Source organism: Ochlerotatus camptorhynchus, unplaced genomic scaffold (genome assembly GCF_037179485.1).
Source record: "Ochlerotatus camptorhynchus isolate MF236.1 unplaced genomic scaffold, CSIRO-AGI_Acam_v1.1 ptg000103l, whole genome shotgun sequence".
Classification (NCBI taxonomy): domain Eukaryota; kingdom Metazoa; phylum Arthropoda; class Insecta; order Diptera; family Culicidae; genus Ochlerotatus; species Ochlerotatus camptorhynchus.
The window spans coordinates 76180-104076 of NW_027040593.1; the positions used below are offsets into that span (position 1 = coordinate 76180).

Sequence of the window (27897 nt, forward strand, 5' to 3'; positions counted from 1 at the left end):
CTTTAGGTTCCGCTTGACAATAGCCCAGTATTTCTCAATTGGGCGGAGCTCTGGCGTGTTGGGAGGGTTCTTGTCCTTGGGAACCACCTGCACGTTGTTGGCGGCGTACCACTCCATGGCCTTTTTACCGTAATGGCAAGATGCCAAATCCGGCCAAAACAGTACGGAACAACCGTGTTTCTTCAGGAAAGGCAGCAGACGTTTATTCAAACACTCTTTCACGTAAATTTCTTGGTTGACAGTCCCGGAAGCTATGAAAATGCTGCTTTTCAAGCCACAGGTACAGATGGCTTGCCAAACCAGATATTTCTTTGCGAACTTTGACAGTTTCATGTGCTTGAAAACATCTGCTACTTTTCCCCTTCCTTTTGCCGTATAAAACTCCTGTCCCGGAAGCTGCTTGTAGTCGGCTTTGACGTAGGTTTCGTCGTCCATTACCACGCAGTCAAACTTCGTCAGCATCATCGTGTACAGCCTCCGGGATCGCGCTTTGGCCGTCGTATTTTGTTTATCATCGCGATTTGGAGTCACTACCTTCTTGTAAGTCGATAGTCCGGCTCGTTTTTTGGCTCGATGCACGGTTGTAGACGATACACCCAGCTTATTTGCGGCATCTCGGAGAGAGAGGTTAGGGTTTCGCTTGAAACTACCGACAACTCTCTTTGTCGTCTCAGCGGCTTCCGGTTTTCGATTTCCCCCCGATCCAGACTTCCTGGCTGTCGACAAACGTTCCCCAAACACTTTAATTACATTTGTAACGGTTGATTTGGTAACTTTGAGCGATTTTGCCAACTTTGCGTGCGAGTAGCTCGGATTTTCGCGATGCGCGAGCAAAATTTTGATACGCTGCTCTTCTTGCTTGGACGGCATTTTGACAACTGAAGAGTGAATTCCAAAATCAAAATAGGAGCAACATTCTACACACACACACCTTCAAAATGAGGGGTGTTCAGGTTTTTTAAATGCAAAATTGAAAGAAATACGTCAAGTTGATATTGACCAAATTTTGACCGTATCACCCTTTATGCGGAACTTTTCTATACGATTTGTAGCTATCAAATCCGTGTATATTTTACCCAGAAATACTTAATTTTACTCTACAACTTTGCCTCAGACGTCATTTCAAGACCAACAATAGAAAAGGCCTCAACTCTATTTTGTAAACAAACTTTGTAAGGCCATTTTGTCGCGAACCGAAGTCCGCCATCGCTAACCAACAATATGAACAGGTAGGGGAAATTCTCCTCTACCCGATTGTGTTTTAGGTTTGCGAATGTAGGTTTCGGTTCGTGAAAAAATGGTTGTAAGTTTGTTTACAAATTGGAGCTGAGGCCTTTTCAATTGTTGGTCTTGATTTCGACCAGAAATGACGTTTTTGCGTCACAATCTATTGAAAATGATAAAGACGCCATTTCGAAAAAAAAATACAAGATCCAAAATGGCCGATTTTTTGTAAAGAATATGAAGAACTGCCCACAACTATGCAAAGTTTTATGCAAATTCTCCGTGTTTTTCCGATTCGTTATTTGGCGTGGAACTGCTCTAATTCGATTTATATTAAGGGAAGGGAAATTTGTGTGGAAAAAGTAAGGCGGCGTCCATAAATTTTGTAACGCTTATAGGGGAAGTGTTTCACATATATCGTTATGAATTGTTACTTAGGAGAGGGGGTGGAAAGCTTTGCGTAACGTAACAAAGAGAAAACAAAATTATGTTATTTATATACAAAGTTTGGTAAAATAATGTAATCCCTAAATCTTGCTTGCAAAATGTTATTTTCATTATCTAGGTATTTAGTTTTTTTGCTTTCTTTAAACTTTAGAAAAGTGTTGTTGAAAGTTATGAATATTTTAAATTATTTTAGAAATTTAGAAGTTACAACCAAATCAAACATTTTTCGACAGATATGCATTTCATTCAATGAAAGGGGGGGAGGTAGGTGCCTTTACAAGCGTTACGTAATAAATAGAGGGGTTTACTTTCCGCATTACGTATTGTTACAAAGGGTTTGATTTTTTCCCCTTGATTCGTTTACCGTCGATCTTGTTTTCCGTACCGATGCTACCGGCGTCAGGGAGGCAGCTACCACACCTAACGACCCATCAACTCATGGACCGGGGACCAACGGCTTTCTTTCCTTCCCTTCCGAAGGAAGGTGTGATCAGAGATTTTATGCCTCAGGAAATCCCGACTGAAATTGGGTTGAAAATTTAGATTTTAGCGTTACGTAATTAATGCACGTAAGGAGTTCCAAAGAATGGTCTAGTCTAGTGATCCAAATTAAGCGAAGGATGGGGTTTCTAGAAAGCAAGACAATAATCATGTGTTGCCAAAAACGGGAAGTAATTTTATCGGTAACATATGAAGTTCCAGAAGCAAATCAAAGAGGGGCGTGCGAAAATTTGTCTATTTCTGAAAGATATCAAAGTTCTTCATTCATAATGTTCTTATTTTACTAAATTCATTTCAAATGGACTTTATGTTGAATAGTATTATATTCAATGTGAAATGCCAATCAAATTATTAACTAGCACGCACACGTTTTGCAATTTATATACTTAGCATTCCCTTTAACAAATCGAAATTAAACCCTAAATAGAAAACAAATCAACTTTAAACACAGATGTTAGTCAAAAACCAATAACAAACCCAGAGACCGTCTTTCTTCCCAAACCTAACTCCTTCAGCCAAAGCCCGAAACGAACCATCATTTTTCCCAATCCTCCTCTCACATGGCCAACCATTTTTGGCCGTTTCCTCCTCACACGCTACTTCGAATTCCATGTTGATTTTGTCCGTTTCTCTCGTATGCTCGTTTGGTCCGTCCGTCTGCACTGCACTGCAATCGTGGCCATGATCGTCGTGCGATCGCGCCTCTCGCACACTCGCTCATTTCACTCACCCACACACCACCCAACGGAAAAGAAAAGGTCCGATTTCCCATCCCATTCGCACTACTATGCAATCGATTTCATGCCGTTCCCTTCGCTCCAACCCACCAGGGCTGATGATCGCCGTTCGCGATCGTGACAGGCAGGAGAAGATCACTTCATTACTGCTGCACCCGAGCTGGATTCGCTCGCACTCCCTCGCTCTCGCTCTCTCGCTCACGCTCTCCGAACCGTCGATCGTGTATTTGTTTGGCCAAAACCAAAAATTATACACATTGCCGGAATCCCTACGCGGTCCCGCTCCGGCTCGGCAGTCTGTGCGGAGAAGTCTCAACCTCACGTAGTAGCTTGCTTTCAGTTCAGTATTCGGTTCCGTGCGTGTATTGTCCATTCACAGGCAGAGAGGAGGGAGATCATTTGATCGCGCTTGTTTCGGTTGGCTTGCGTCCGTCCGGGGGTGATTCATGAGACAATTCTGTCAATATTCAGGACCGATTGTAGAAAATAATATGTAGTCTAGTTCTTAAGCGACAGCAGCAATATTTCGTCGAGTGACGTTCATAATTGGTGCTAATTGATCTGATTGGTTTGGTTTGGCGCGGTAGAAGTCAAACACGGAGAAGAGTACTGCGCGATCGGTCGAAGGAAAAGATTTTTACCGACGGCAAGTGAGGATTTTGCGAGTATCGCGTGTGATCGGGTTCAAAAGTCGAGGGTTCGACCCGTGCGCGCAAGCCTGCTTTGGTTTTGCCAAGTGAGTGATTGAAGGATTGCGAATGTTTCGGTCCTTTTTTACTTAACAGTGTCAGGAGTAGATCGTTTAAATACGAGAGTGAAGAAAAGATTGAAGCAAATAAATTGTGTAAATCGGTAATGAAAGTCATTGCGTGTGGAACGAAGGGCTTGTGACCTTACTTGAGTATACGGTGTTTACGGGAAAGAAGAGGAAAGGAAGAGCTGAACGGAAAAAAAACCTGACGGCAGAAGAACGAAGAGGATTTCTTTTCCTAGAAATGAATGGATATATTACCTGATCGTGTACCGTCCGTGCCGTTCCCTTGAGATATTTACGACCGGGCCCGGCAGGAGCACTGTAAGGACGAGAGAAAACCAGTGAAGATGGATAAGTGAAAACGTGTATCGGAATTTCAGTGCTTAAGTTTGAATTTAGTGTGTTCTACGACGAGCAAAACGATGCCGGAGAAAGAAACATTTCACGAGCACATGCAGGTGCATCCGTTTCACCATCCGGGCCATCCGTTGGCCGCAGCGGCCCATCATCACCCGGGGTTGGCCGCAGCAGCGGCATCCCACGGTCTGGCAGCAGCCGCGGCTGCAGCAAATGGGGCCAACCCGGGCGGTGGCTATGGCCCTCTGCAGATTCCGTCGGCCTTTGTGGCATTCCACTCGCAGCTTCCTTCGATGGATCAGCGGGCGGTGGCAATGGCCCATGATGGCCGCTATGGGCTGTGGGATCCCACTGGGCCCCCTTCCTATCATCACTCGACGGCATCTCACGGGTAAGTGATTAGGTTCCCTCGATGATTAAGAACATGTGTTTCGCACATTTTTAACTACTTCATAAAAGTCGAACTTTACGACCGTAGGCACTTTGGGGCTGCTGGTCGGAACCGAGTCAGAACAAGTAGTGACCCCTCCCTCTATCTAGAATGAACTGTTTTTTTTTTTCTCTTTTTGGTTTTTGTTTAACGACCAGAGGAAGTTGTCGGTTGATGAACCGACTTGATCGCCGCGCGGCCGTCGGCAAAAAATCTCGGTGACATAAAATTTTTGATTGGCCCCTCGCACGTTTGAAACTGAATGAACGCTGAAGCTGCGGCTCTTATATTTTATGGCCCACATACGCGCTCTGCTATGTGTTGAACTATACTCTATTGCTTTCCTTCAGTTTTGTTTTTTTTTTATGGCGATGGAAGATTCGACGATTGCGATCGGAACGGGTTTCAGAATGGTTTATGCCTTTTGACCATTTATTAAGTGGAGCGATCCTAAGATGGGGCGGATGAAAAATGGCGTTAAATTTTTAATCAAATTATAAGGGTACTAAAATGGGCCTTTGATTTACCGAGTGAAAACATTGGATGATGGAAGTGTTAATCTCTTGACATTGAATGGCACAAAGTGGGCAGATTCAAGGATCTGGAAAGATCTGAGATTGATTGCAAAGCTCGTGAATTTGAAGGTGATGCGTTGTCTGGACCATGGACTATGTAGGGTTCAGATTAGTACCCATTTGATTATTTTATGTTCAGAGTGTATATAAGTCAGGATTGAGTAGCTTGCGATAGGAGTGTACATTTTTGACAGATAATGTACGTACTTTGCGAGGGAACAAGAGTGAGTGTGTGAGTGGGAGACAGAACCGAGGTGTGTGGAGGATGTTGTGCGGAACGAGTGGCCGGATTGTGGATCAGATCCTGGAAGACGATTACAGATTCAAGCGGTGAGTTTTGGTGGAAAATTGATACGTATAGGATCCAACCACCGTTTAGAGCCAGCACGCTCTGAGATCAGTTTCACGAGTTGACCACTTTTACCGTGGTTCCGTTTCTTCTGTAGGATCGTTTTGAAGCCCCAGAGCCGACAATCACAATTTAGTTCTTTATACCACGAGACGAGGTTCTAGGATCAGTTTAAATTCTGTACTCACTTTTAAAACAGTTCCGGATCCTCCAGAGGCCATTTCGTTGCACATAGGGTTCAGTTTTAGGTTAAAACTCCTATCTCATCCGTATATCCCAACTCCAAGTGTTTTTATGGGGCTTTAGGATCAGTTTCATGAATTGGAGTCTTGATTCCACCTGTGTTTCGGATCTTACAAAGTACCGTCAACCGGTGGAAACTAACGATTTTAAATTGGCTCACTACTTGACTAATCTATTGGTCCCAAGCAAATCGATTAACGTATCCCATTCTAGTGTAAATTCTAGTACTACACTATGTTTGTTTTGATTCACTAAGAAAGTTTGACAGATAAAATGAAGGGTTCGTGGATTTTCCTATGCATCGATTAGCTTGGGACCGAAGATAGTACCAGAGCTGAGCCAAAAACTTGAGCACGTTTCTTCGAGACCTTCTAGTCTTAGAGTTACCTCTATGGTACCGTTCCGTGGCCCTTAGAATCCACATTGAGGTCGAAAGCTTAAATTCATTCTTATATCGTTAGTTACTGCTAGTGCTTTCATTAGTTGACCATTTTTACGATTCCTCCAGATTTGTTTTGGAGAACTTTTCCTCTTCAGGATCCATGTCACAATCTCAAATTTATTCTTGTATAGTAACATACAGACTTGTTCGCTTCCACTAAACTGGAGGAGTTCTGGGGTCAGTTTCTTAAATTGCCACCTCGATGTTATCTTTCCAATATACCCCATAATCTGAGCTCAAATCCCATAAGGTACCTGTTCGTTGATACTGGATCAACCATAGGGCAGGAAGTGGCATTGATCTATAAAAAGTCCCGATTTGATCCCTTAAGCTACAGAGATGATCAAGAATGAAAATTTAAACTTCATTCATTTAATGATCCGCAAAAAGATCTACATGATCAATAAATATCGATACAATCCACATCCATCTTATCGATTATTTTGCTTATCATGGATCAAATTAGGAATTTAGATTACATACAAGAAGCGAAGTCAAAATTTTCTTGGATGAGCGCAGTCCAATTTGGATTACGAGAAGTGAAGTCAAATTTTACTTGGATGAGCGCAGTCGAATTTGGATTACGAGAAGCAAAGTCAAATTTTTTTTGGATGAGCGCAGTCGAATTTGGATTACGAGAAACGAAGTCAAATTTTACTTGGAAAAGCGCAATCGAATTTGGATGACGAGAAACGAAATCAAATTTTATTTGGACAAGCATAGTTGAAATTGGATTACGGGAAGCGCTATCCAATTTGTCACATTTGTCAAAAGTAAAATTTTACTTGAAAAAAAGTAGTCGAATTTTACTTGGAAAACCGCAATTGATATTGGATTTCGAAAAATGAAGCCAAATTTAACATGAAAAACCAAAATCAAATTTAGATTACGACTAGCAAAGTCAAATATTATTTGTGTAACCATAATCGAATTTGGATTACGAGAAGCGAAGTCAAATTTACTTAAGAAAGCGAAGCCTTATTTGGATTACGAGAAACTTTACTTGCAAAAGCGCGATCGAATTTGGTTTATGGGAAGTGATTTTTTTTAGAAAAGCGCAATCGAATTTGGATTACGTGAAGCAAATTCAGAATTTACTTGGAAAAGCGTAGTCGAATTTGGATTACGAAAAGCGAAGTTAAAGTTTTCTTGAAAATGTAAAATTGAATTTGGATTACGAGAAGCGAAGTCAAATTTTACTTGCAAAAGCGCAATCGAATTTGGTTTACGGGAAGGGAAGTCTATTTTTTTTTAGGAAAGCGCCATCGTATTTGGATTACGAGAAGCGAAGCCAAGTTTTATTTGGAAAAGTGCAATCGAATTTGGATTACGAGAAGCGAAGTCAATTTTTACTTTGAAATCCATTATCGAATTTGGATTATGAGAAGCGAAATCAATTTTTTCTTGGAAAAACGCAATCGAATTTGGGTCACGAGAAGCGAAGTCAAATTTGACATGGAAAAGCGCGACAGAATCTGAATTACGAGAATCAATGTCAAATTTTACTTGAAAAAGCGCGGTAGAATCTGAATTACGAGAAGCAATGTCAAATTTTACTTCAAATAGCGAAATCGAAAATTTTACTTGGAAAAGCGCTGTCAAAATCGGACTACGAGAAGTGAAGTTAAATTTTACTTGGAAAAGCGCAGTCGAATTTGGATTACGAGAAGCAAAGTCGAATTTGGATGACGAGAAGCGAAGTTGAATTTTGTTGGGAAAAGCGCAATCCAATTTGTCAAATTTCTGAAAAAAAAAACAAATTTTATTTGGAAAAGCAAAATCGAATTTGGATGACGATAAGCGAAGTCAAATCTTATTTGGAAAACCAAAATCCAATTTGGATTACGAGAAGTGAAGCCAAATTTTACTTGGAAAGCCTAAATCGAATTTGAATTACGAGAAGCGACGACAAATTTACGTTTGGAAAACCGCAATCGAATTTGAATTCCGAGAAGCGAAGGTTAAATTGTACTTGGAAATTCCTACTTCAATTTGTCAAATTGGTCAAAAGTCAAATTTTACTTGAAAATCAAAGTCGAATTTGGATGACGAGAAGCGAAGTCGAATTTTGTTGGGAAAAGCGCAATCCAATTTGTCAAATTTCTGAAAAAAAAACAAATTTTATTTGGAAAAGCAAAATCGAATTTGGATGACGATAAGCGAAGTCAAATCTTATTTGGAAAACCAAAATCCAATTTAGATTACGAGACGTGAATCCAAATTTTACTTGGAAAGCGCAAGCGAATTTGGTTCACGAGAAGAGAAGTCAAATTTTATTTGGAAAGCCAAATCGAATTTGAATTACGAGAAGCGACGACAAATTTACGCTTGGAAAACCGCAATCGAATTTGGATTCCGAGAAGCGAAGGTCAAATTTTACTTGGAAAACCAAGTCAAATTGGTCAAAAGTCAAATTTTACTTGGAAAGCAAAATCTAATTTGGATTACGAGAAGCGAATTCAAATTTTACTTGGAAGAGTGCAATGGAATTTCAATTACGAGAAGCGATGTCAAATTTAATTGGAAAAGTGGAATGGAATTTTGATTAGGAGGAACGAAGTCAAATTTAATTTCGAAAAGCGCAATTGAATTTGGATTACGAGAAGTAAAAAGCGCAATCGAATTTGAATTACTAGAAGCGAAGTCAAGTTTTATTTGGAAAACCAAAATCGAATTTGGATTACGAGAAGTGAAGTCAATTTTTACTAGGAAAAGCAAAATCGAATTCGGATGACGAGAAGCGAAGTCGAATTTTGTCCAATTTCCAATTTGTCAAATTTCTGAAAAGTCAAATTTTATTTGGAAAATTAAAATCGAATTTGGATTACGAGAAACGAAGTCAAAATTTACTTTGGAAAGTGCAATCGAATTCGGTTTAGGAGCAGCTAAGTCGAATTTTGTTTGGAAAAGCAAAATCGAATTTGGATTACGAGAAGCGAAGTCAAATCTTATTTGGAAAACCAAAATCGAATTTGGATTACGAGAAGTGAAATCCGCAGTCGAATTGGATTATGAGAAGCGAAGTCAAATTTTACTTGGAAAAGTGCAATCTAATGTGGATTACGAGAAGCTAAGTCGATTTTTGTTTGAAAAAGCGCAATCCAATTTGTCAAATTTGTGAAACGTCAAATTTTATTCGGAAAAGCAAAATCGAATTAGGATGTGATGACGATAAGCGAAGTCAAATCTTATTTGGAAAACCAAAATCGAATTTTGATTACGATAAGTGAAACCAAATTTCACTTGAAAAGCGCAATCGATTTTGGTTTACGAGAAGAAAAGTCAAATTTTATTTGGAAAGCCTAAATTGAATTTGAATTACGAGAAGCGACGACAAATTTACGCTTGGAAAAGCGCAACCGAATTTGGATTACGAGAAGCGAAGTCAAATTGAATTGGAAAAGTGCAGTAGAATTTAGTTAACGGGAAGTGAAGTCTATTTTTTTCGAAAAGCGCGATCAAATTTGGATTACGAGAAGCGAAGTCAAACTTTTCTTGAAAATGCAAAATCGAATTTGGATTACGAGAAGCAAAGTCAATTTTTACTTGGAAATCCATTATCGAATTTGGATTACGAGAAGTGAAATCCGCAGTCGAATTTGTATTATGAGAAGCGAAGTCAAATTTTACTTGGAAAAGTGCAATCTAATGTGGATTACGAGAAGCTAAGTCGAATTTTGTTTGGAAAAGCGTAATGCAATTCGTCAAATTTGATTTGGAATAGCAAAATCGAATTTAGATGACGAGAAGCGAAGTGAAATCGTATTTGGAAAATTAAAATCGAATTTGGATTACTAGATGTGAAGCCAAATTTTACTTGAAAAGCGCAATCGAATTTGGTTTACGAGAAGAGAAGTCCAATTTTATTTGAAAAGCCTAAATCGAATTTGAATTACGAGAAGCGACGACAAATTTGGTCTTGGAAAAGGGCAATCGAATATGGATTACGAGAAGCGAAGTCAAATTGAATTGGAAATGTGCAGTCGAATTTGGTTTACGGGAAGTGAAAAGCGAAGTTAAATTTTACTTGGAAAAGCGCAGTCGAATTTGGTTTACGGGAAGTGAAGTCTATTTTTTTTTTAAAAGAAAATTTCATTTGGATTACGAGAAGTGATGTCAAATTTTATTTGGAAAAGCACAAACTCATTTGGATTACGAGAAGCGAAGTTGAATTTTATTTGGAAAGTCAAAATCGAATTTGAATTACGGGATGCGACGACAAATTTTGGCTTGGAAAAGCGCAATGAAATTGGATAAGCGCAATCCAATATGTCAAATTTGTGAAAAGTCATTTTTTTTTTGGAAACCCAAACTGGAATTTGGATTACGAGAAGTGAAGCCAAATTTCATTTGAAAAGTCAAAATCGAATTTGAATTACGACAAGCGATGACAAATTTTAGCTTGGAAAAACGCAATCGAATTTGGATTACGTGAAGTGAAGTCAAATTTTACTTGAAAAAGCGCTATTGAATTTGGTTTACGAGAAGCGAAGTCATTTTTTACTTAGAAATCCATTATCGAATTTGGATTACGAGAAGTGATCCGCTGTCGAATTTGGATTATGAGAAGCGAAGTCAAATTTTACTTGGAAGAATGCAATCTAATGTGGATTACGGGAAGTGAAGTCGAATTTTGTTTGGAAAAGCGCAATCCAATTTGTCAAATTAGTGAAAAGTCAAATTTGATTTGGAAAAGCAAAATCGAATTTGGATGACGAGAAGCGAAGCCAAATTTTACTTGAAAAGCGCAATCGAATTTGGTTCGCGAGAAGAGATGTCAAATTTTATTTGGAAAGCCTAAATCGAATTTGAATTACGAGAAGCGACGACAAATTTGGGCTTGGAAAAGCGCAAACGAATTTTGATTACGAGAAGCGGTGTCAAATTTAATTGGAAAAGCGCAATCGAATTTTGATTAATAGAAACAAAGTTGAATTTTGTTTGGAAAACCGCAATCCAGGTTGTCAAATTTGGCAAAAGTCAGATTTTACTTGGAAAAGCGAAATCTAATTTGGATTAATAAAGTCAAATTTTGATTAGGAGGAACGAAGTCTAATTGAATTTCGAAAAGCGCAATCGAGTTTGGATTACGAGAAGCAAAAAGCGCAATCGAATTTGGGTTACGAGATGATAAGTCAAATTTTACTTGGAAAATCAAAATCTAATATGGATTTCGAGAAATGCAAAGTCGAATTTGGATTACGAGAAGCGAAGCCAAATTTGGCTTGGAAAAGCGCAATCGAATTTGGCAAAGCAATCATGTGGAAAGCATGGTCAAACTGTGGATATTTATATGTATTCTCGTCTTACGAATTGATCCCAAGAAGAACAAGATTCATTGCAGTTGTTTACGTAGAACTTACCACTTTTACGGATGTTCTGAACTTTGTGCCCATGGTTAGGTCACAGTCTTCAATCCATACTTCTGTGTGAAGTAAAAGTAGTTTCGAAAAATATCTTCGCTCTAAGATCACTTTAACGGCTGTTCCTGATCTTCCATAGGACCACTCTAAAGGCACATTAGATCGGACGCGTTGCGGCAAAGTGACAGCTAAATCTACTGTCTAACTGTCAACGCAACGCAAACGGATTTAATGTGGGTAGCACTTAATGTCTTCAGGTTTCGTAGTCCGGTCAATAGCCCGAGATTGTTCTGATAAAACATCTACAAACTCTTTCAAACAAAAAAACGTGGCGCACAAAAAGAACCAATGCAAGCAATGTTTTTTTTTTAAATTTCATTAACCTTTATTTTGATGTAGGACTGCGTCTGTGATTTCTATATGGGGGTACACTTTGTGAAAACCGAGAATGGAACATGTAACAGAATTATGAAAGATTTTGAACGTTAATAACTCAGCTGCCCCTGGTCCAATTTCAAAAAAATTATCACCAATCGATCAGATATATTTCAACGCCTCTGTTAAATTTAAGACTTTATCATTTTTTAAAATGTCACTATTGAAAATTGCACGAATGTGCAACTGTTGCTATGATAATTAAAATGACAACCTATTGCCTGCGAAAAGCGATTTCCCTAACACAGATTTCAAAGTTGAATTCCATTCGGTTTCACCAAACGGTGTTTATTCAACCATCGCGTGCTGAAAGGTGGTGTTCTCAAGTACACAACGAAAGGCTGCCTGCGAGCAGCGAGCTGCAGAGCCCATATGAGCATCCATAGAAGGAGGAAGAAGCCGCACCTCTATTGATCGGAATCAGTAGCTCTTCGTAAGTCGCTGTGGGCCATCTATGTCAAGCGCGTCATACTAAAGAGTATACACAGAGAGAACCCCGCTCAAATTCCTATTCCTACACAAAACACAAGCTCCTGCTGCAGTTAACAAATAAGATTTATTATATAAGATCACGTAGTCCTACGTCACCATTACATACAACCCCATAGGGCACTTGTGGTTTTGACGTAGGATTACGTCTTTCGGCAACATATTGGGGGTGCAATTAAAAAAAAAAGGAAAATCGACCGCGTTACGAAAAGTGGTCAGGTTTTGACCACTTATAACTCTGTCAATAGCTGATGGATTTTAATTCTAAACAAGCCAATCGATTGGTAATTTTTCTACGAAGCTGCTAGAATGAATACTTTATCAATTTTTAATAGGTCACTATTGAAAATTACATAAATATCCAACTGTTGCAATGGTGATCAAAATTATCATCGTTTGTCTGCAAATAGTAATTTCCCTAACACAGTCGCCAAATATTGATACCGAGCAAGTAATCCTACGTCAAATCTACGGTCGAGTCTTGGATACAACCTCTTACCTTTTTTTTTTTTGATCAAGCATTTTCAAAATAATGTCCTGAATCGACCTGAATGGCACGCGGAATGTACAACTCGATTGCAGTTCCCTAATAGAACATTCCACAGAAACTAACTCACTGTACAATTTTCAGTGATTCCAAATATTTAGGGATCAATAACTAGTAACGTCCCGTAACCTCACTTTTTACCTGAGCACCAACTTTCAAAACTAGATTTAATACCATATTCATACTCGAAACGGTTGAAAAATACACTTAATCTTCTAGTTTACTCGATATCTATCCATTGCAAGCAATATTTTGATTCTATATAATCGGCCAAGCAGATTAGACCATTGACAGGCTGAGCGTACGGTCCAGGAGATAAGCGAGCATTTGGAAGCAGTATGTAAGATTCAGAGCGTCTTGAATCATCAGAACGAGGGTTTGCGGATGCAGGGGGAAATGTCGCAGTTTGGAGGGTATTTGTTGAAAACACAAAGACCCAAAATGGGCTCCAGGAAGTGTTGGATATATTGACTGTGGATTTGAGATATTCTACCAGTCTATCAGAGTGTTTTGAATGAAATGGTTTGAGATAATTGGATCGCATAACTCAAGCTTTGGGGCTGTCTTAGTTTGAATAGAACTCGATCTTATACGATTCTTAACTTATAGAGGAGTGCACTGCTACTGAGTACTTAGCGCTGTTCCCGTTTTTGGATGGCATTCAGAAGTTCGCTTCCGTTGGACAATTCGAAAGCTGTTCACCATAACTGCGGCTTTCATGTTCGGTTCCTACTATCTTTTGGAGGCGAACCAGCCTAAGGCTGAAAGCCTCCTAAATAAAGCTAAATTAATTAATTCCTACTATCTATGATATGCCGTCGCACAGCTCCGCTACCATAATGAAAGCTCCAAACTGACCGACAAACCAGGGAAAGCATTTTAGTAGCTGGAGAACCCACCACTGTTGAGAACTTCCAGAAAGCACGCCACCAGTCTGCGTTCGGTAGTCACCCTTCTCATTCCTTGCAGAGCTATCGTACGGTTATTCTTACTTTCCGCCTTGGTGGAACTAACCCGACAGAAGGAAGGAAAACGGCTCCAACGTCGTTCAGTGAGCAGGCCTCCACAGTTGACGCCAGAACTGAAACACGAATACTTGAAAACCGGGTTGCCAAACAAGCAATTTTTCACAAACAAGAAAAGTCATCACGATGTCATGGCACCTTCGGCTCAGTTGAGGCACACTGAGAAAAAAAAAGTTGGCACAAAATGCGTGTGTAGAGTGACTACCACTTGATGCAATCCTTATCACAATTGCTCGACATGTTTTGCATGGTTATACCCAACACATAATGTGGACTGGTTAAAGACTGAATATGGTTTTTTTTAGCTGAAGAAGCTTAATTTTGTCTAAATAAGCTCCCATTCTGCCTTCAATGTTTGTTGGGTAGCTCCCAGATTATAGCATCAAATCGATCATAACTGGTGAGTTGTGATATGAGGGGCTGGGTGGTCTTCGAGTTGTCGTTTTTGCTCATTGATTTGCTTTAATCGTTTTCTTCATAACATGAACACATCCCAAGTAACAATTTTGTTTTTTTATGGCCGTTCTGTAGATCATGATTTAGACTTGTAGAGTGATGTAATACCTCGGTAAAACTTACAATGTTACGTGGAATCACTTCAAAACATTGTACCGTTTACCAGAACGAATCCTGCTGCAAACGCAACCCTTTTATCCAACTTCGCAGTGATTTCTCGTGGAAATGCAGATGATTTCTAGGCTTTGAAAAATGTCCATTCCCAGATACATTGAGATTTAAAAAAAAAGAATCCACCACGTCTTCAAAAAAAAAATAAAAATATTATCCACATCAGACTAATCCTAATCCAACGAAACACTGCCCACAAGGAGAACTCCCGAAACCGAAACCAGCTGCAAACTGTCAATTCCACCTTGAAAATATTGCCCACTAGATGACTCCCGGTTTCACAATGAAAACAAAGCTCCCCAAGTTGCTGTCAGCCAAACTGAAGCCTGAACTTCTGTGTGTTCGTGTGAGTGTGTGTGTGTGTGTGTGTGAAATCTAACACCTTCCACCAGCTTCGCCATCGTGTCGTATTGAACTCTTTCCCGCAGCGCAGCGGTCCAAGCCGACGAAAAGAACCGATTTCGTCACCACGACGACAAGCGATGTCAGCAGCAGACGCCATCAGTGCAATATAGCGGGTGTGTTCCATTGCTACTTTTTGACAGCGGCCGCTTAGGAAAGTGTTAAATTTAGCCCCGCGGAGAAGTCAAAACAAAACACCAAACTTTGATCGCAGTAATTCCCAACGTCGAAAATCTCCATCTAAATTAATTCTGTCGTATAGCAATCTGTGATCGGAGATAATCTGCAAGTGTCACCCCGGCTTAACCACTGGTGTCAGCCAGGCAGGGCGTTTGACCTCGCTCAACTATTTTCCCATCTATATGTGCCTATAGGGAGTGAGTTGCTTCTGTCTGTCTGACTGTCTGTTGTTGTTGAAAAGGTTTATGAGCTATGATCCCTATAAATCCACCATTCTAGGGAGGCATGCAATGTGTGAATTTTCCCTTCCCGACTATAAATTACTCCATGCGCTCGCTGCGACCCGCCACCGAGGGAAAGGAGGGGCAATATTCAAGAAGAGGGGGAGCTATCGGTATGACATTAGCATAAAACAACGACGTCTTGAGCGCGCAAGCTCAGCTTCAGACTCCTCAGACTGCCATGCTCTTCCAGAGAGAAGTCCGTACCGGGTATGTGCTGTTTTTCTCGGAATTATGAAATTAAACCTTTCTGCCGCGAAGGAGGAGACGAGAGCTGCGTCAGCGCGCTCCTGTCCTGTGACTGTGCCTGAATGCAGAGGACCCCTCGTCGCCACTTACCGAAGATCAGAGACTGAGACTGCTGCTGCTGCTGGCTGCCGGTGTGTTTTATATTATCATAAATCAACATGTTCTCTTAAATCTTAATTAACAGAATAAAAACAAAATTTCCTCCTTTTTCGACCAGACGAAAACGCGTCGTCCGCTCGGTCGTTCGGAGAAGGAAACGCTTTACGCTCTTTCTCTTCGCTCTGGGCGTGTTTTAATTACCGTTTGTTTTGGTTTGTTGTTTTCCCATCATCCAACCCGGTCAACCGTCAGACGTCAATTTCGTCAAACCGTTTCCGACGAGCGCGTCGCTATGGGGCCCAGTGTAAACACGGCTTAATTGACCGCCGAAATGCCAATCAGACTGGATTTTTTTTCAACGCTCAAATCATATCATCTCCGCGAGCGCGTCACTTTCGCGAGCACGGGAAGTGTGAACATACTCGCGCACATCTGTTCCGCAGACAGTCCGGGTTTGTTATTTATTACGCCGCTTTTGAAATCTCCAAGCAAGCAAGCACATATGAATTCATCCTCGCATTCATCACAGCAGCGCAACTGGGATGTTTTTGACACACTTCCGGTCCGTCAGTTATTAGTGCGATCGGCTGCTGACTGACTGACTGACTGATTGGCGATAACTTGGGTACAGCGGAGGCTGTCAAAACATTTGCCACTCAATGCGAATGGGTGATTTGGCAAGCGATCCAGAGGTTTCATTGTTTGTGTGTGTGTGAAAAGCAGATACTGTTTGAGTTAAATATGCTCTGTGTGTACAGTGTAGATGTCAAACATCAGAGAGTAGTTTGCAATGATGGAATAAAGTTTTGTTAAAGTTTCAGTTTTTCTGAATTAAGGTGATGTAAATGCTAATATTTAAAGGAAAGCAAAGAGATCTGCTTCAATTCAGGAAGAAAATTTCTGTCTAAATAACACCAGAAAAGTGTGAACGGGGCTGACACGAATATTTGCAAAACACTGCCTACCACTGCACCTGTGCCTCTGATGTCTCCAAGCTTGCTTCGTCCGTGTTTCAGCGATGAAAACAGATTGGAGGTATTTTCCTGGCCGTCGACCAACGATTTTCACGGACAATTAACTCCCCGACCAACTCGCTCGCATTTGCCCTGCAAAAAAGAAACCCCGGAGTAATTCATAAATTAATTAATTACTCGCCTTTGTGGTTAGGTTTGCTTCAGCCACAGTTTTGTCGGCAACCACCGCGACGACACCAGTAAATGACCACATTGTTTCGAGGTTAGGTTCAGCTACCGCCTTCGCCGGTTCACCACTTTTCTTCACTTCCCTCGACGTCGGCCCTCATACACCCACCACGAGGAGGAGGAGGTGAAGGAAATTCGATACTTTCACCCCGAAAAACGGTCGCCCTGGACCTCGAAGGCAAATTTTTAACGGTCCCCTTAACCTCACTCACTCACAGCCCGGTTCGGATCGGGTTCCCGGACCTGGCTGGGAGGAGTGGCAAATGAGAAGCGTTTTAAGCCGATTTGTGCCTGTGGCTTTCGTCCTGTTCCTCCTCGTCGTCGTCGTCGTCGCCAGCCTTTGGTCTCAGTTAGTCAACCGGAGGATAATGATTTCGCTGGAAAATCAAGAGAGAGGAACCGACGGCGGCGGAGTCCATTGACCGGAACGAACCGAACGACACGACGACAGCATTTTCGGCACCCCGGAGGAAAAATTGGTTTTCTCGGGTGATAAGTGAGGACTTGAAATATGGGTTTTCTGATGGACGTGCTGGATTGCTCTCTGCCGTCGGTTTCGTCTTTGTCATGGTTGGCTGAACAATCGGGCCACTTGTTGTTGTTGGTTGGTTGTGTTTAGTTGAGGTGTGAGTGAGACTAAAAGGATCAATTAGCGGGTGGTGAAATGGCGAAAACGGAGTGGATTTTTAGGGGAAAGAGTACGGTGAAATTTTAACGACTTTTGGAAGGCACAAATGGTTCAGTCCGGTGTACACTTCGCATATGGCACAACACCCTGCAATTGGCGTTGACGGCGACTCTGTAGCTCTCCTATGAGAAAATCCATAAGCAAACGTCAAATTTGCGTGAAACATGGCGGACTTTGTACTATCCTTTCACTCCACCGAAAATTCTCATAAGAAACTGTCTATATTTGCTGGAAGAGCAAATTTTTCGACGGTGCCGTCAATGGCAATAAGATTCCAATTCCAGAAAACATCAACAGCACTGCTGCTCCAAAACCTATTAAGGCTGTGTTCCATTTCGTGAATTTTGACTTAAATTTGACAGATGGAAAATTTTCAAATAAACCTGCTACTCCTGCAGACTTATTTCTGATAGACTAGGAATAAATTTTGACAAACACCTTTTCGAAAGTGGTGGATTTTTTAATTTTTGACAACCGTGGCTGAGTTTTGCTCGAAAATCGGTCGATCGATAACACGGATTTTCGAACATAGAAAACAACTTTTAACGACGAGTTAAATTTGACTCGGCAAATGGTCACAATCCAAGGAAGACTGCCAACTCCAAAGTTATTCTGCCATCAACTCCTTTCTGTGAGTTTCCTACAGTACCGTGCACAACTGCAAGAAGGTTCTAAAAGCTATAATAACATTTTGCAAACTTCAGGAACATTCTGCAAACAAGCTCCAAGCTCCAGCAAACTCCAAGGAAATTTTAAACCCTTCGGGAAAATTCTTGGAATTAATAAATATCCAGCGATCCAGGGGAATGTTCATAAACTACGTAGAAAATTTATGAGGGGATGTTTGCAATTGTCCACAATCAAAAAAAAAAATTGTCTGGACAATTCTATACAAAGGGGGAGCTGGGGGGGGGGGGTTAGGAATCCAAAAAAACTGTCTACGTAGTTAATGAACAGCCCCCTACATGAAAGTTCCATGAACTTCAAGAAAATACGGCGAATTTCAGAAGAATTCCGGTAACTTCAGGAAAGTTCAGAGAACTTCAGGAATATTCTGAAAACATCTGAAAATTTAAAAAATTCTGCTGGAAAGTTTTGAAAAATTTAGAAAAGTTTTACTAACTTGAATTAAATTCTGCGATCTTCAGGAAAGTTCAGTATATTTTAAGAAAGTTCTGCAAACTTCGGGTAAATTCTGCAAATTTCAAGAATAATCTGAGAACTTCAGGGATATATGTACACTTTATGAAACTTCAGAAAACTGAACTAAATTAAAGAAAATCTGCTGACTTTCATGGGGATTTGCAAACCCTATGGGAAGTTCGCGAATTTCTGGGAAATTCTGCGAACTTAAAAAGTATTTCCGAGTATAATCCATTCCAATTTCCGGGCAGTCGGTGAGCTTCAGAAAAATTCTGCGAACTTCAGCAAATTTCAACGAAATTCTGGAAAGTTTTTAAAAGTTCAGAAAAATTAGAAGAACCCCAGGAAAATTCGGTGAATGTCAGGAAAGTTAAGCAAATTTTTAGAAAGTTCGGTTTCACGAAAATTTTGCTAATTTCAGGAAAAATATGGGAACTTCAGGAAAGTCTGTGAACTTCAAGTAAGTCTACTAACTTCTTTTACTTTATTCAAGAAAGTCTGCGAATTTCTAGAAAATTTTGCGGATTTCACCAAATTTTGCACCAGGAAAATTCTGTGAACTTAAGGAAATATTTTCAAGTAACAGGGAAATCTGATGTCTTAAAAACAAAATTCTGAGGGCTTCAGGAAGACCTGCTGGTTTTTTTCTGATGATACTGGTATCATGAGTGATTATCTGAGAGACGCTATTTAAATTCCTGGACAATTGAAGATCTTCAGCATAAAACCTGATCAAACTTAAGACTGATACCCTGAAACAAACTTTGGGACAATTCTATCCAGAACTCTAGAAACGTTCTATTCACAACTTGAGGCATGTTTTTCCTGAAACTGAAGGGAAATTCTTCCCAGAATTTTAGAAAACTTGTTCCCAGAACCCCAGGGTTTTCCAGAACTTTAGGGATGTTCTTCCCGAAACTTCAGGAAAACTCTTCCCAAAACATCAAAGAAGTTCTACCCAGAACTTTAAGGTTGTTTTTCCTGAAACTCCAGAAAATTCCTTCTCCGAACTACAGAAAACTTGTTCTCAGACTTCCAGGGAAGTTGTAGCGAGAAATTCAGATATGTTCTTCCCAAAACTTGGAAAAAGTTCTATCCAGAACTGGAAAAAATTTCTCCGCTGAAATAAAAAAAAAAATCAAGAACTCCAGGGAAATTCTTCTTAGAACCTTAGGGATGTTCTCCCCAGAAGATCAAGGAAGTTCTTCCCAAAATTTCAGGAAAGCTCTTCCCAAAACTTCAAAGAAGTTCTTCCCAGAACTTTAAGGTTGTTTTCCCCGAAACTTCAGAAAAGTCCTTATCAGAACTATAGAAAACTTCGCCCAGGCCTCCAGGGAAGTTTTATCGAGAACTTCAGAGATTTTCTTCCCAAAAGTTGAAGGAAGTTCTAACCAGATCTTGAAAGAAGTTTTTCCCATAACTTCAAAAAAGTTCCTCTCAGAACTTCAGAAAACTCTTCCCAGAGCTCCAGGAAAGTCTGCTTCCACCAGGAAAATTCTGCGACCTCAAGGAAATCTCTACAAGTAACAGGGAAGTCTGCGAACTTCAAAAAAAATCTTTATAATAATACCGGATCAACCTGAGGACTTCAGGGAGACCAATAATCAGCTGTAGTTTTTTTTTTTAAATAATTTCTGATCATACTGGTAGCATGAATGAATATCTGAGAGGCGCTATTTGAATTCCTGGACTGCCTAAGATCTTCAGAATAGAATCTGATGAACCTGAAGACTACCAGAATTCTAGAAAAGTTCAATGAACATCTTGAGCAAAGTTTTTACCAGAACTGGAGGGAAGTTCCTCCCAAAATTCTAGAAAAGCTTTTTTCGAAGAACTCCAAGGAAATTCTTCATAGAATCTTAGGGATGTTCTTCCCCGAATATCAAGGAAGTTCTTCCCAAAACTTCAGAAAAGCTCTTCCCAAAACTCCAAAGAAGTTCTTCCCAGAAGTTTAGGGATGTTTTTCCTGAAACTTCCTTCCCAGAACTACAGAAGAAGTTCTTCCCAGACCTCCAGGGAAGTTTTAACCAGAACTTCAGAGATGTTCTTCCCAAAACATGAAGGAAGTTCTATCCAGAACAGGAAATAAGTTCTTCCTACAAGTTAAAACAAATATTCTCAGAACTTCAGAAAAGCTTTTTCCCAGAGCTCCAGGGAAGTTCTTTCCAGAACTTAAGTAAAATCTGCTGCCACCAGGAAGATTCTGCGAACCTAAGAAAATCTTTAAAATAATACCGGATCAACCTGAGGTCTTGAACAAAAAACAATCCAAAGCCTATGATCATCTGTAAGTTTTTAAAATAATTCCTGATCAGACTGGTAGCATGAGTGAATATCTGAGCGACGCTATTTGAATTCTTGGACTGTCTAAGATCTTCAGAATAGAATCTGATCAACCTGAAGACTACCAGAATTCTAGAAAAGTTCTATGAACAACTTGGGGCAAGTTTTTACCGAACTGGAGGGAAGTTCTTCGCAGAATTTTGGAAAAGTTTCTTCCAGGGAAATTCTTCTTAGAACCTTAGGGATGTTCTTCCCAGAATATCAAGGAAGTTCTTCCCAAAACATCAGACAAGCTCTTCCAAAACCTTCAAAGAACATTAAGGTTGTTTTTCCCGAAACTTCAGAAAAGTCCTTCTTAGATATACAGAAAAGTTCTTCCCAAAACTTCAAAAAAGTTCTTCTCAGAACTTTAGAAAACTCTTCCCAGAGCTCCAGGGAAGTCTGCTCCCACCAGGAAAATTCTGCGAACTTAAGGAAATCTCTGCAAGTAACAGGGAAGTCTGCAAACTTCAAAAAATCTTTCCTTAAAAATAAAACCTGATCGACCTGAAGACTCCCAGAATTCTAGAAAAGTTCTATCCACAACTTGAGGCAAGTTTTTACCAGAAATGGAAGGAAGTTCTTCCTAGAATTTTAGAAAAGTTTTTTCGAAGAACTCCAGGAAAATTATTCATAGAACTTTAGGGATATCCTTCCCAGAATATCAAGGAAGTTCTTCCCAAAACTTCAGGAAAGCTCTTCCAAAATATTCAAAGAACTTTAAGGTTGTTTTTCCCGAAACTTCAGAAAAGTCCTTATCAGAACTACAGAAAACTTTTTCCCAGACTTCAAGGGAAGTTGTATCCAGAACTTCAGATATGTTCTTCCAAAAACTTCTATGCAGAACTGGAAAAAAGTTCTCCCAGAATTTTAGAATAGTTTTTCTCCAGGAAAATCTTCACGTAAACTCTTACCAAAACTTCAAAGCAGTTCTTCCCAGAATTTCAGAGATCTTCTTCCCAAAACTTGAAGCAAGTTCTATCCAGATCTCGAAAGAAGTTTTTCCCAAAACTTCAAAAAAATTCTTCTCGTAACTTCAGAAAACTCTTCCCAGAGCTCCATAGAAGTCTGCTTCCACCAGGAAAATTCTGCAAACTTAAGGAAATTTCTGCAAGTAACAAGAAACTTCAAACAATCTTCAATACTTTAAAATAAAACCTGATCGACCTGAAGACTACCAGAATTCTAGAAAAGTTCTATGAACAACTTAAGGCAAGTTTTTCCCAGAGCTGGAGGGAAGTTCTCGCCAGAATTTTAGAAAAGTTTTTTTTTCAAGAACTCCAGGGAAATTCTTCTTAGAAACTTAGGGATGTTCTTCTCAGAATATCAAGGAAGTTCTTCCCAAAACTTCAGGAAAGCTCTTCCAAAACCTTCAAAGAACTTTAAGGTTGTTTTTCCCGAAACTTCAGAAAAGTCCTTCTTAGAAATACAGAAAAGTTCTTCCCAAACCTCCAGGGAAGTTATATCCAGAACTTCAGAGATGTTTTTCCCAAAGCATGAAGGAAGTTCTATCCAGAACTTGAAAGAAGTTCATCCCACAAGTTAAAAAAATATTCTCGGAACTTCAGAAAAGCTCTTTCCAGAGCTCCAGCGAAGTTCTTCCCAGAACTTAAGTAAAGTCTGCTTCCAACAGGAAGATTCTGCGAACTTAAGTAAATCGCTGTAAGTAACAGAGAAGTCTGCGAAATTAAAAAAAATCTTGAAAATAATACCGGATCAACAATCCTGAGGACTTCAGGGAGACCTATGGTCTTCTGTAGGTTTTTTAAATAATTCCTGATCAGGCTGGTAGCATGAGTGAATATCTGAGCGACGCTATTTGAATTCCAGGACGATCTAAGATCTTCAGAATAAAACCTGATCAACCTGAAGACTCCCAGAAATCTAGAAAAGTTCTATCCACAACTTGAGGCAAGTTTTTCTCAGAACTGAAGAAACGTTCTTCCCAGAATTTTAGAAAAGTTTTTTTTTCCAAGAACTCCAGGGAAATTCTTCTTAGAACCTTTGAGATTTTCTTCCCAGAATATCAAGGAAGTTCTTCCCAAAACTTTAAGAAAGCTCTTCCTAAAACTTTAAAGAAGTTCTTCCCAGAACTTTAGGGGTGTTTTTCCTGAAACTTCAGAAAATTTCTTCTCATAACTACAGAAAAGTTTTTCCCAGATCTCCAGGGAAGTTTTATCCAGAACTTCAGAGATGTTCTTCCAAAGACTTGAAGGAAGTTCTATCCAGAATTTTAAAGAAGTTCACCCCACAAGTAAAAAAAAATATTCTCAGAACTTCAGAAAAGCTTTTCCCAGAGCTCCAGGGAAGTTCTTCCCAGAACTTCAGTTAAGTCTGCTTTCAACAGGTAAATTCTGCGAACTTGAGCAATTATCTGCAAGTTACAGGAAAGTCTACGAAATTCAAAAAAATCTTTAAAATAATACCGGATCAACCTCAGGTCTTGAGCAAAAAAAAAATCCTTATGATTTCAGGGAGACCTATGATCATCTGTAGGTTTTTTTTTTTTTAATAATTCCTGATAATACTGGTACCACAGACAAACAGACATAACACATTGAATTTTTCTCACTGCAAAACATCGTCGCTAAAACAATACCGCCATCTGTTGAGTACACTGTGGTGGGTAGTACGCTGTACAGATGGCGGTAGTGTGTAAACGTCAAACGCAAGGGAATTGACTATGCGCGCCACAGGTGGCAGTACTACCAACTAAAATACTTTTAAATTCACCGTTAAATGCTTGTTCGATGAACAAATTGTGAGAGTTATGTCTGTTTGTCTGTGCTGGTACCATGACCGAATATCTGAGAGACGCTATTTGAATTCTAGGACAGTCTAAGATCTTCAGAATAAAATCTGATCAACCTGAAGACTACCAGAATTCTAGAAAAGTTCTATCCACAACTTGAGGCAAGTTTTTCCCAGAACTGGAGCGAAGTTCTTCCCAGAATTTTGGAAAAGTTTTTTCCAAGAACTCCAGGGAAATTCTTCTTAGAACCTTAGGGATGTTCTTCCCAGAATATCAAGGAATTTCTTCCCAAAACATCAGGAAAGCTCTTCCCAAAACCTTCAAAGAACGTTAAGGTTGTTTTTCCCGAAACTTCAGAAAAGTCCTTCTCAGAACTACAGAAAACTTTTTCCCAGGCTTCCAGGGAAGTTGTATCCAGAACTTCAGAGATGTTCTTCCAAAAACTTGAAGGAAGTTCTATGCAGAACTGAAAAAAAGTTCTCCCAGAATTTTAGAATAGTTTTTCTCCAGGAAATTATTCTTACAACATTAGGGATGTTCTTCCCAGAATATCAAGGAAATTCAAATCTTCACGAAAGCTCTTACCAAAACTTCAAAGAAGTTCTTCCCAGAACTTCAGAGATCTTCTTTCCAAAACTTGAAGCAAGTTCTATCCAGATCTCGAAAGAAGTTTTTTCCCAAAACTTCAAAAAAATTCTTCTCAGAACTTCAGAAAACTCTTCTCAGAGCTCAAGGGAAGGCTGATTCCACCAGGAAAATTCTGCGAACTTAAGGAAATCTCTGCAAGTAACAAGAAACTTCAAACAATCTTTACTTCAAAATAAAACCTGATCGACCTGAAGACTACCAGAATTCTAGAAAAGTTCTATCCGCAACTTGAGGTTAGTTTTTACCAGAACTGGAGGGAAATTCTTCCCAGAATTTTAGAAAAGTTTTTTTCCAAGAACTCCAGTGAAATTCTTCATAGAACCTCAGGAATGTTCTTCCCAGAATATCAAGGAAGTTCTTCCCAAAACTTCAAAGAACGTTAAGGATGTTTTTCCCGAAACTTCAGAAAAGTCCTTCTCAGAACTACAGAAAAGTTATTAGAGATATTTTTCCCAAAACATGAAGGAAGTTCTATCCAGAACTTGAAAAGTCTGTAAAGTCTGCTGCCACCAGGAAGATTCTGCGAACTTAAGTAAATCGCTGCAAGTAACAGGGAAGTCTGCGAAATTCAAAAAATCTTTAAAATAATACCGGATCAACAATCCTGAGGAATTCAGGGAGACCTATGTTCTTCTGCAGGTTTTTTAAATAATTCCTGATCAGGCTAGTAGCATGAGTGAATATCTGAGTGACGCTATTTGAATTCCATGACGGTCTAAGATCTTCAGAATAAAACCTTGATCATTTAGGTTGATCACCTAAATACTCCCAGAACTCCAGAAAAGTTGTATCCACAACTTGAGGCAAGTTTTTCCCAGAACTGAAGAACCGTTCTTCCCCAGAACTTTAGGGAAGTTCTACCAAGACCTATAGAGAAATTCTTCTTAGAACTTAAGGTATGTTATTCCCCGAATATCAAGGAAGTTCTTCTCAAAACTTCAGAAAAGTCCTTCTCAGAAGTACAGAAAAGTTCTTCCCAGACCTTCAGAGAAGTTTTATCCAGAATTTTAGAAATGTTCTTCCCAAAACATGAGAGGAGTTCTTCCCAGAACTCCATGAAAGTTCTTATCAGAACTTCAGGAAAGCTCTTCCCTGAGCTCCAGGGAAGTACTTCCCAAAGCTTCAGGAAAGTTCGACCAAAACTTCAGGGAAGTTTTTCCATGAACTTTAGGGTCGTTCTTTTCAAAAGTATAGAAAAGTTCTCCCAAGAGCTTTAGGGAAGTTTTTTTTCAGAGCTTAGGAAAAATTCTTCCCATATCTTCAACGAAGTTCTTCCCAGAACTTTAGGGAAGTTCGACTCATACCTATAGGGAAGTTCTTTCTAGAACTTTAGAAAAGTTTCACTCAAAACTGCAGAAAAGTTCTTCCCAGAATTCCAGTAAAATCGTTGCAGAATTTGAGGGAAGTTTTTCTCAAAACTTCATGGATCTTCTTCCAAGAGCTTTTCTTTATTAGAGTGACTTCCAGCGAGTGGCTGGTTCGTCACTTAAGACGTAAGGGATGTTCTTCTCAGTACTTTAGAGAAGTTCTTCCCAGAACCTCAGAAGAGTCCTTCCTAAAAATTTAGGCAACTACTTCCCACAATTTTAGGGAAGCTCAGCTTAGAATTTGAGAAGAAGTTCTTCCCAGAATTTGAGAAGAATTTCTACCCAGAACTTGAGAAAAAGTTCTTCCCAGAACTTGAAAAGAAGTTCTTCCGAGAACTTTAAAGAAATTCCTTAAAGTCTTGGGAACTTTTCTGAAGTTCTACGAAGAAGTTTGCCTAGCAGCAATCTTGATGCAACACGGTTGGGGCAACTTGTATGTGACTTATTTCAGTCACAATCAAGTTGCTGCAAAACCCTCTCACAGCTTTGTGCTGCTTGGGTTTTTGAAGTTCTGAGAAGAATTTCCCTAAAGTTTTGAGAAGAACTTCCCAGAACTTCAAAGAAATTCCACGACTTCAGGGATGTTCTTCCCAGAACTTAAGGGAAGCTCATCCCAAAGCTTGAGGAAAGTTCATCCCAGAACTTGAAGGAAGGTCTTCTCAAAACTTGAGGGAATCCAAGTATAACCACCAAGCCATCAGTACATATTCTACACACACACTCCTTCAGCACTCATCATCCAGCTGCACCACCGATTATGATGTTATCCTCATTATCTGCCCCTATTACTGCAAATTATTTATAAAACTGCCTCCGAATGGGACAAATTCGCATCGTATGTGCTCCTTCCTCTCGCCTCCCCTCTCCCTTTCTCACCACCATTCTTTGGGGGCTTAATTTCCGACCAAATAATCAGCCCGGCGGCAGCCGGAGCGTAAAACTGCCATCCCCAAAGCGCGCAACTAATAAATCCATAATTGAATATCGTTAAACGCATTTTAACACTGAAACTGTGCGTTTTTATGACGGCAAGAAAAACCAAGCAGCTTGCAACTCTTCCCCCCTAGTCGTGCCTCTTCCCCTTATTTGCACAATCAACTCGTCGTCGTCGATCGTCGATCGTTGTTGTCGTCGTCGTCGTCGCCGTTATTGTCGGTGCTCCACCGCGTTCGCTCGCAGTTTTTTTTACGACTGTCGTTTCTCGGCTTTAATCATCATTTGCGGATTATTAGCCCCTCCCTCTGACCCCCCGCATCCATTACTTGCTCGTACTGCCTGGAACCACTGTGCAAAAAAAAACCATGAAAACCGATCCCCCCCAAAATGTTTGCTCCCGCATGCCGTGTGTGCATTGTGAAAGGTGCACCGATCATTAAATCGAAACGTAAGGCTGGGTGCAGTGTGCTGAACTATTCAGCACTCAACGGTTTTTTGTTTTACGTTTGTTGCACGGTTTTATGCCGAAATGCAAACTGGAGTAGGAGACGCTCATGTGTCAAAATTTGAAAAAAGTTCAGCCCCGTTCACACGACCCTTTTGTTCTTTTAAACATGGTGTACCACATTTCACGTTTTCCTTTGAAATTTTGACAGACGAAATTTCTCCCGATTGATCATCCGGGGTTCTGGAGATCAGCTCAAACAAAAAAACGAAAATCACACATGCCACACTGATAGGTGCCTTAATCCGGGGGCTTTTAGCGTCCTACTGCGTTTTTGTTTCGAAAATTTTAATATCTTTTCTCTCGTCGTTTGCAATCCAACCGAACCCAGCAGCGGAAGCCGAAAGGGGGCTGGTCAATGAGATCATAAAAAAGAACCAGTGCACATTCGACTATTTTGCCGTTCTATTTATTTATAAACATGTAATATTGCACCGGCAGTCCATAGACACGTAACAACACATCTCATAACCTCACAACCGAACAAGTGAACGAGCAAACGAAAGACATTTCCCCCCTCCATGCAGTGAACTGCCAGAAGAATGCACACACATGTTTAATTAGATTTTATTATTGTT

General features: G+C 40.0%; 1 protein-coding gene across 1 annotated transcript in view; it reads left to right on the plus strand.

The window, feature by feature from the left end:
* Positions 1-3221: 3221 nt before the first annotated feature.
* LOC135699150 (transcriptional activator cubitus interruptus-like) overlaps positions 3222-27897 on the plus strand; it is a 302508-nt gene continuing 277832 nt past the window's right edge. The window contains exon 1 of the mRNA XM_065219367.1: positions 3222-4411. Coding sequence (XP_065075439.1) covers positions 4086-4411 — 326 coding nt within the window. The 5' untranslated portion in view covers positions 3222-4085. The remainder of the gene's footprint in view (positions 4412-27897) is intronic.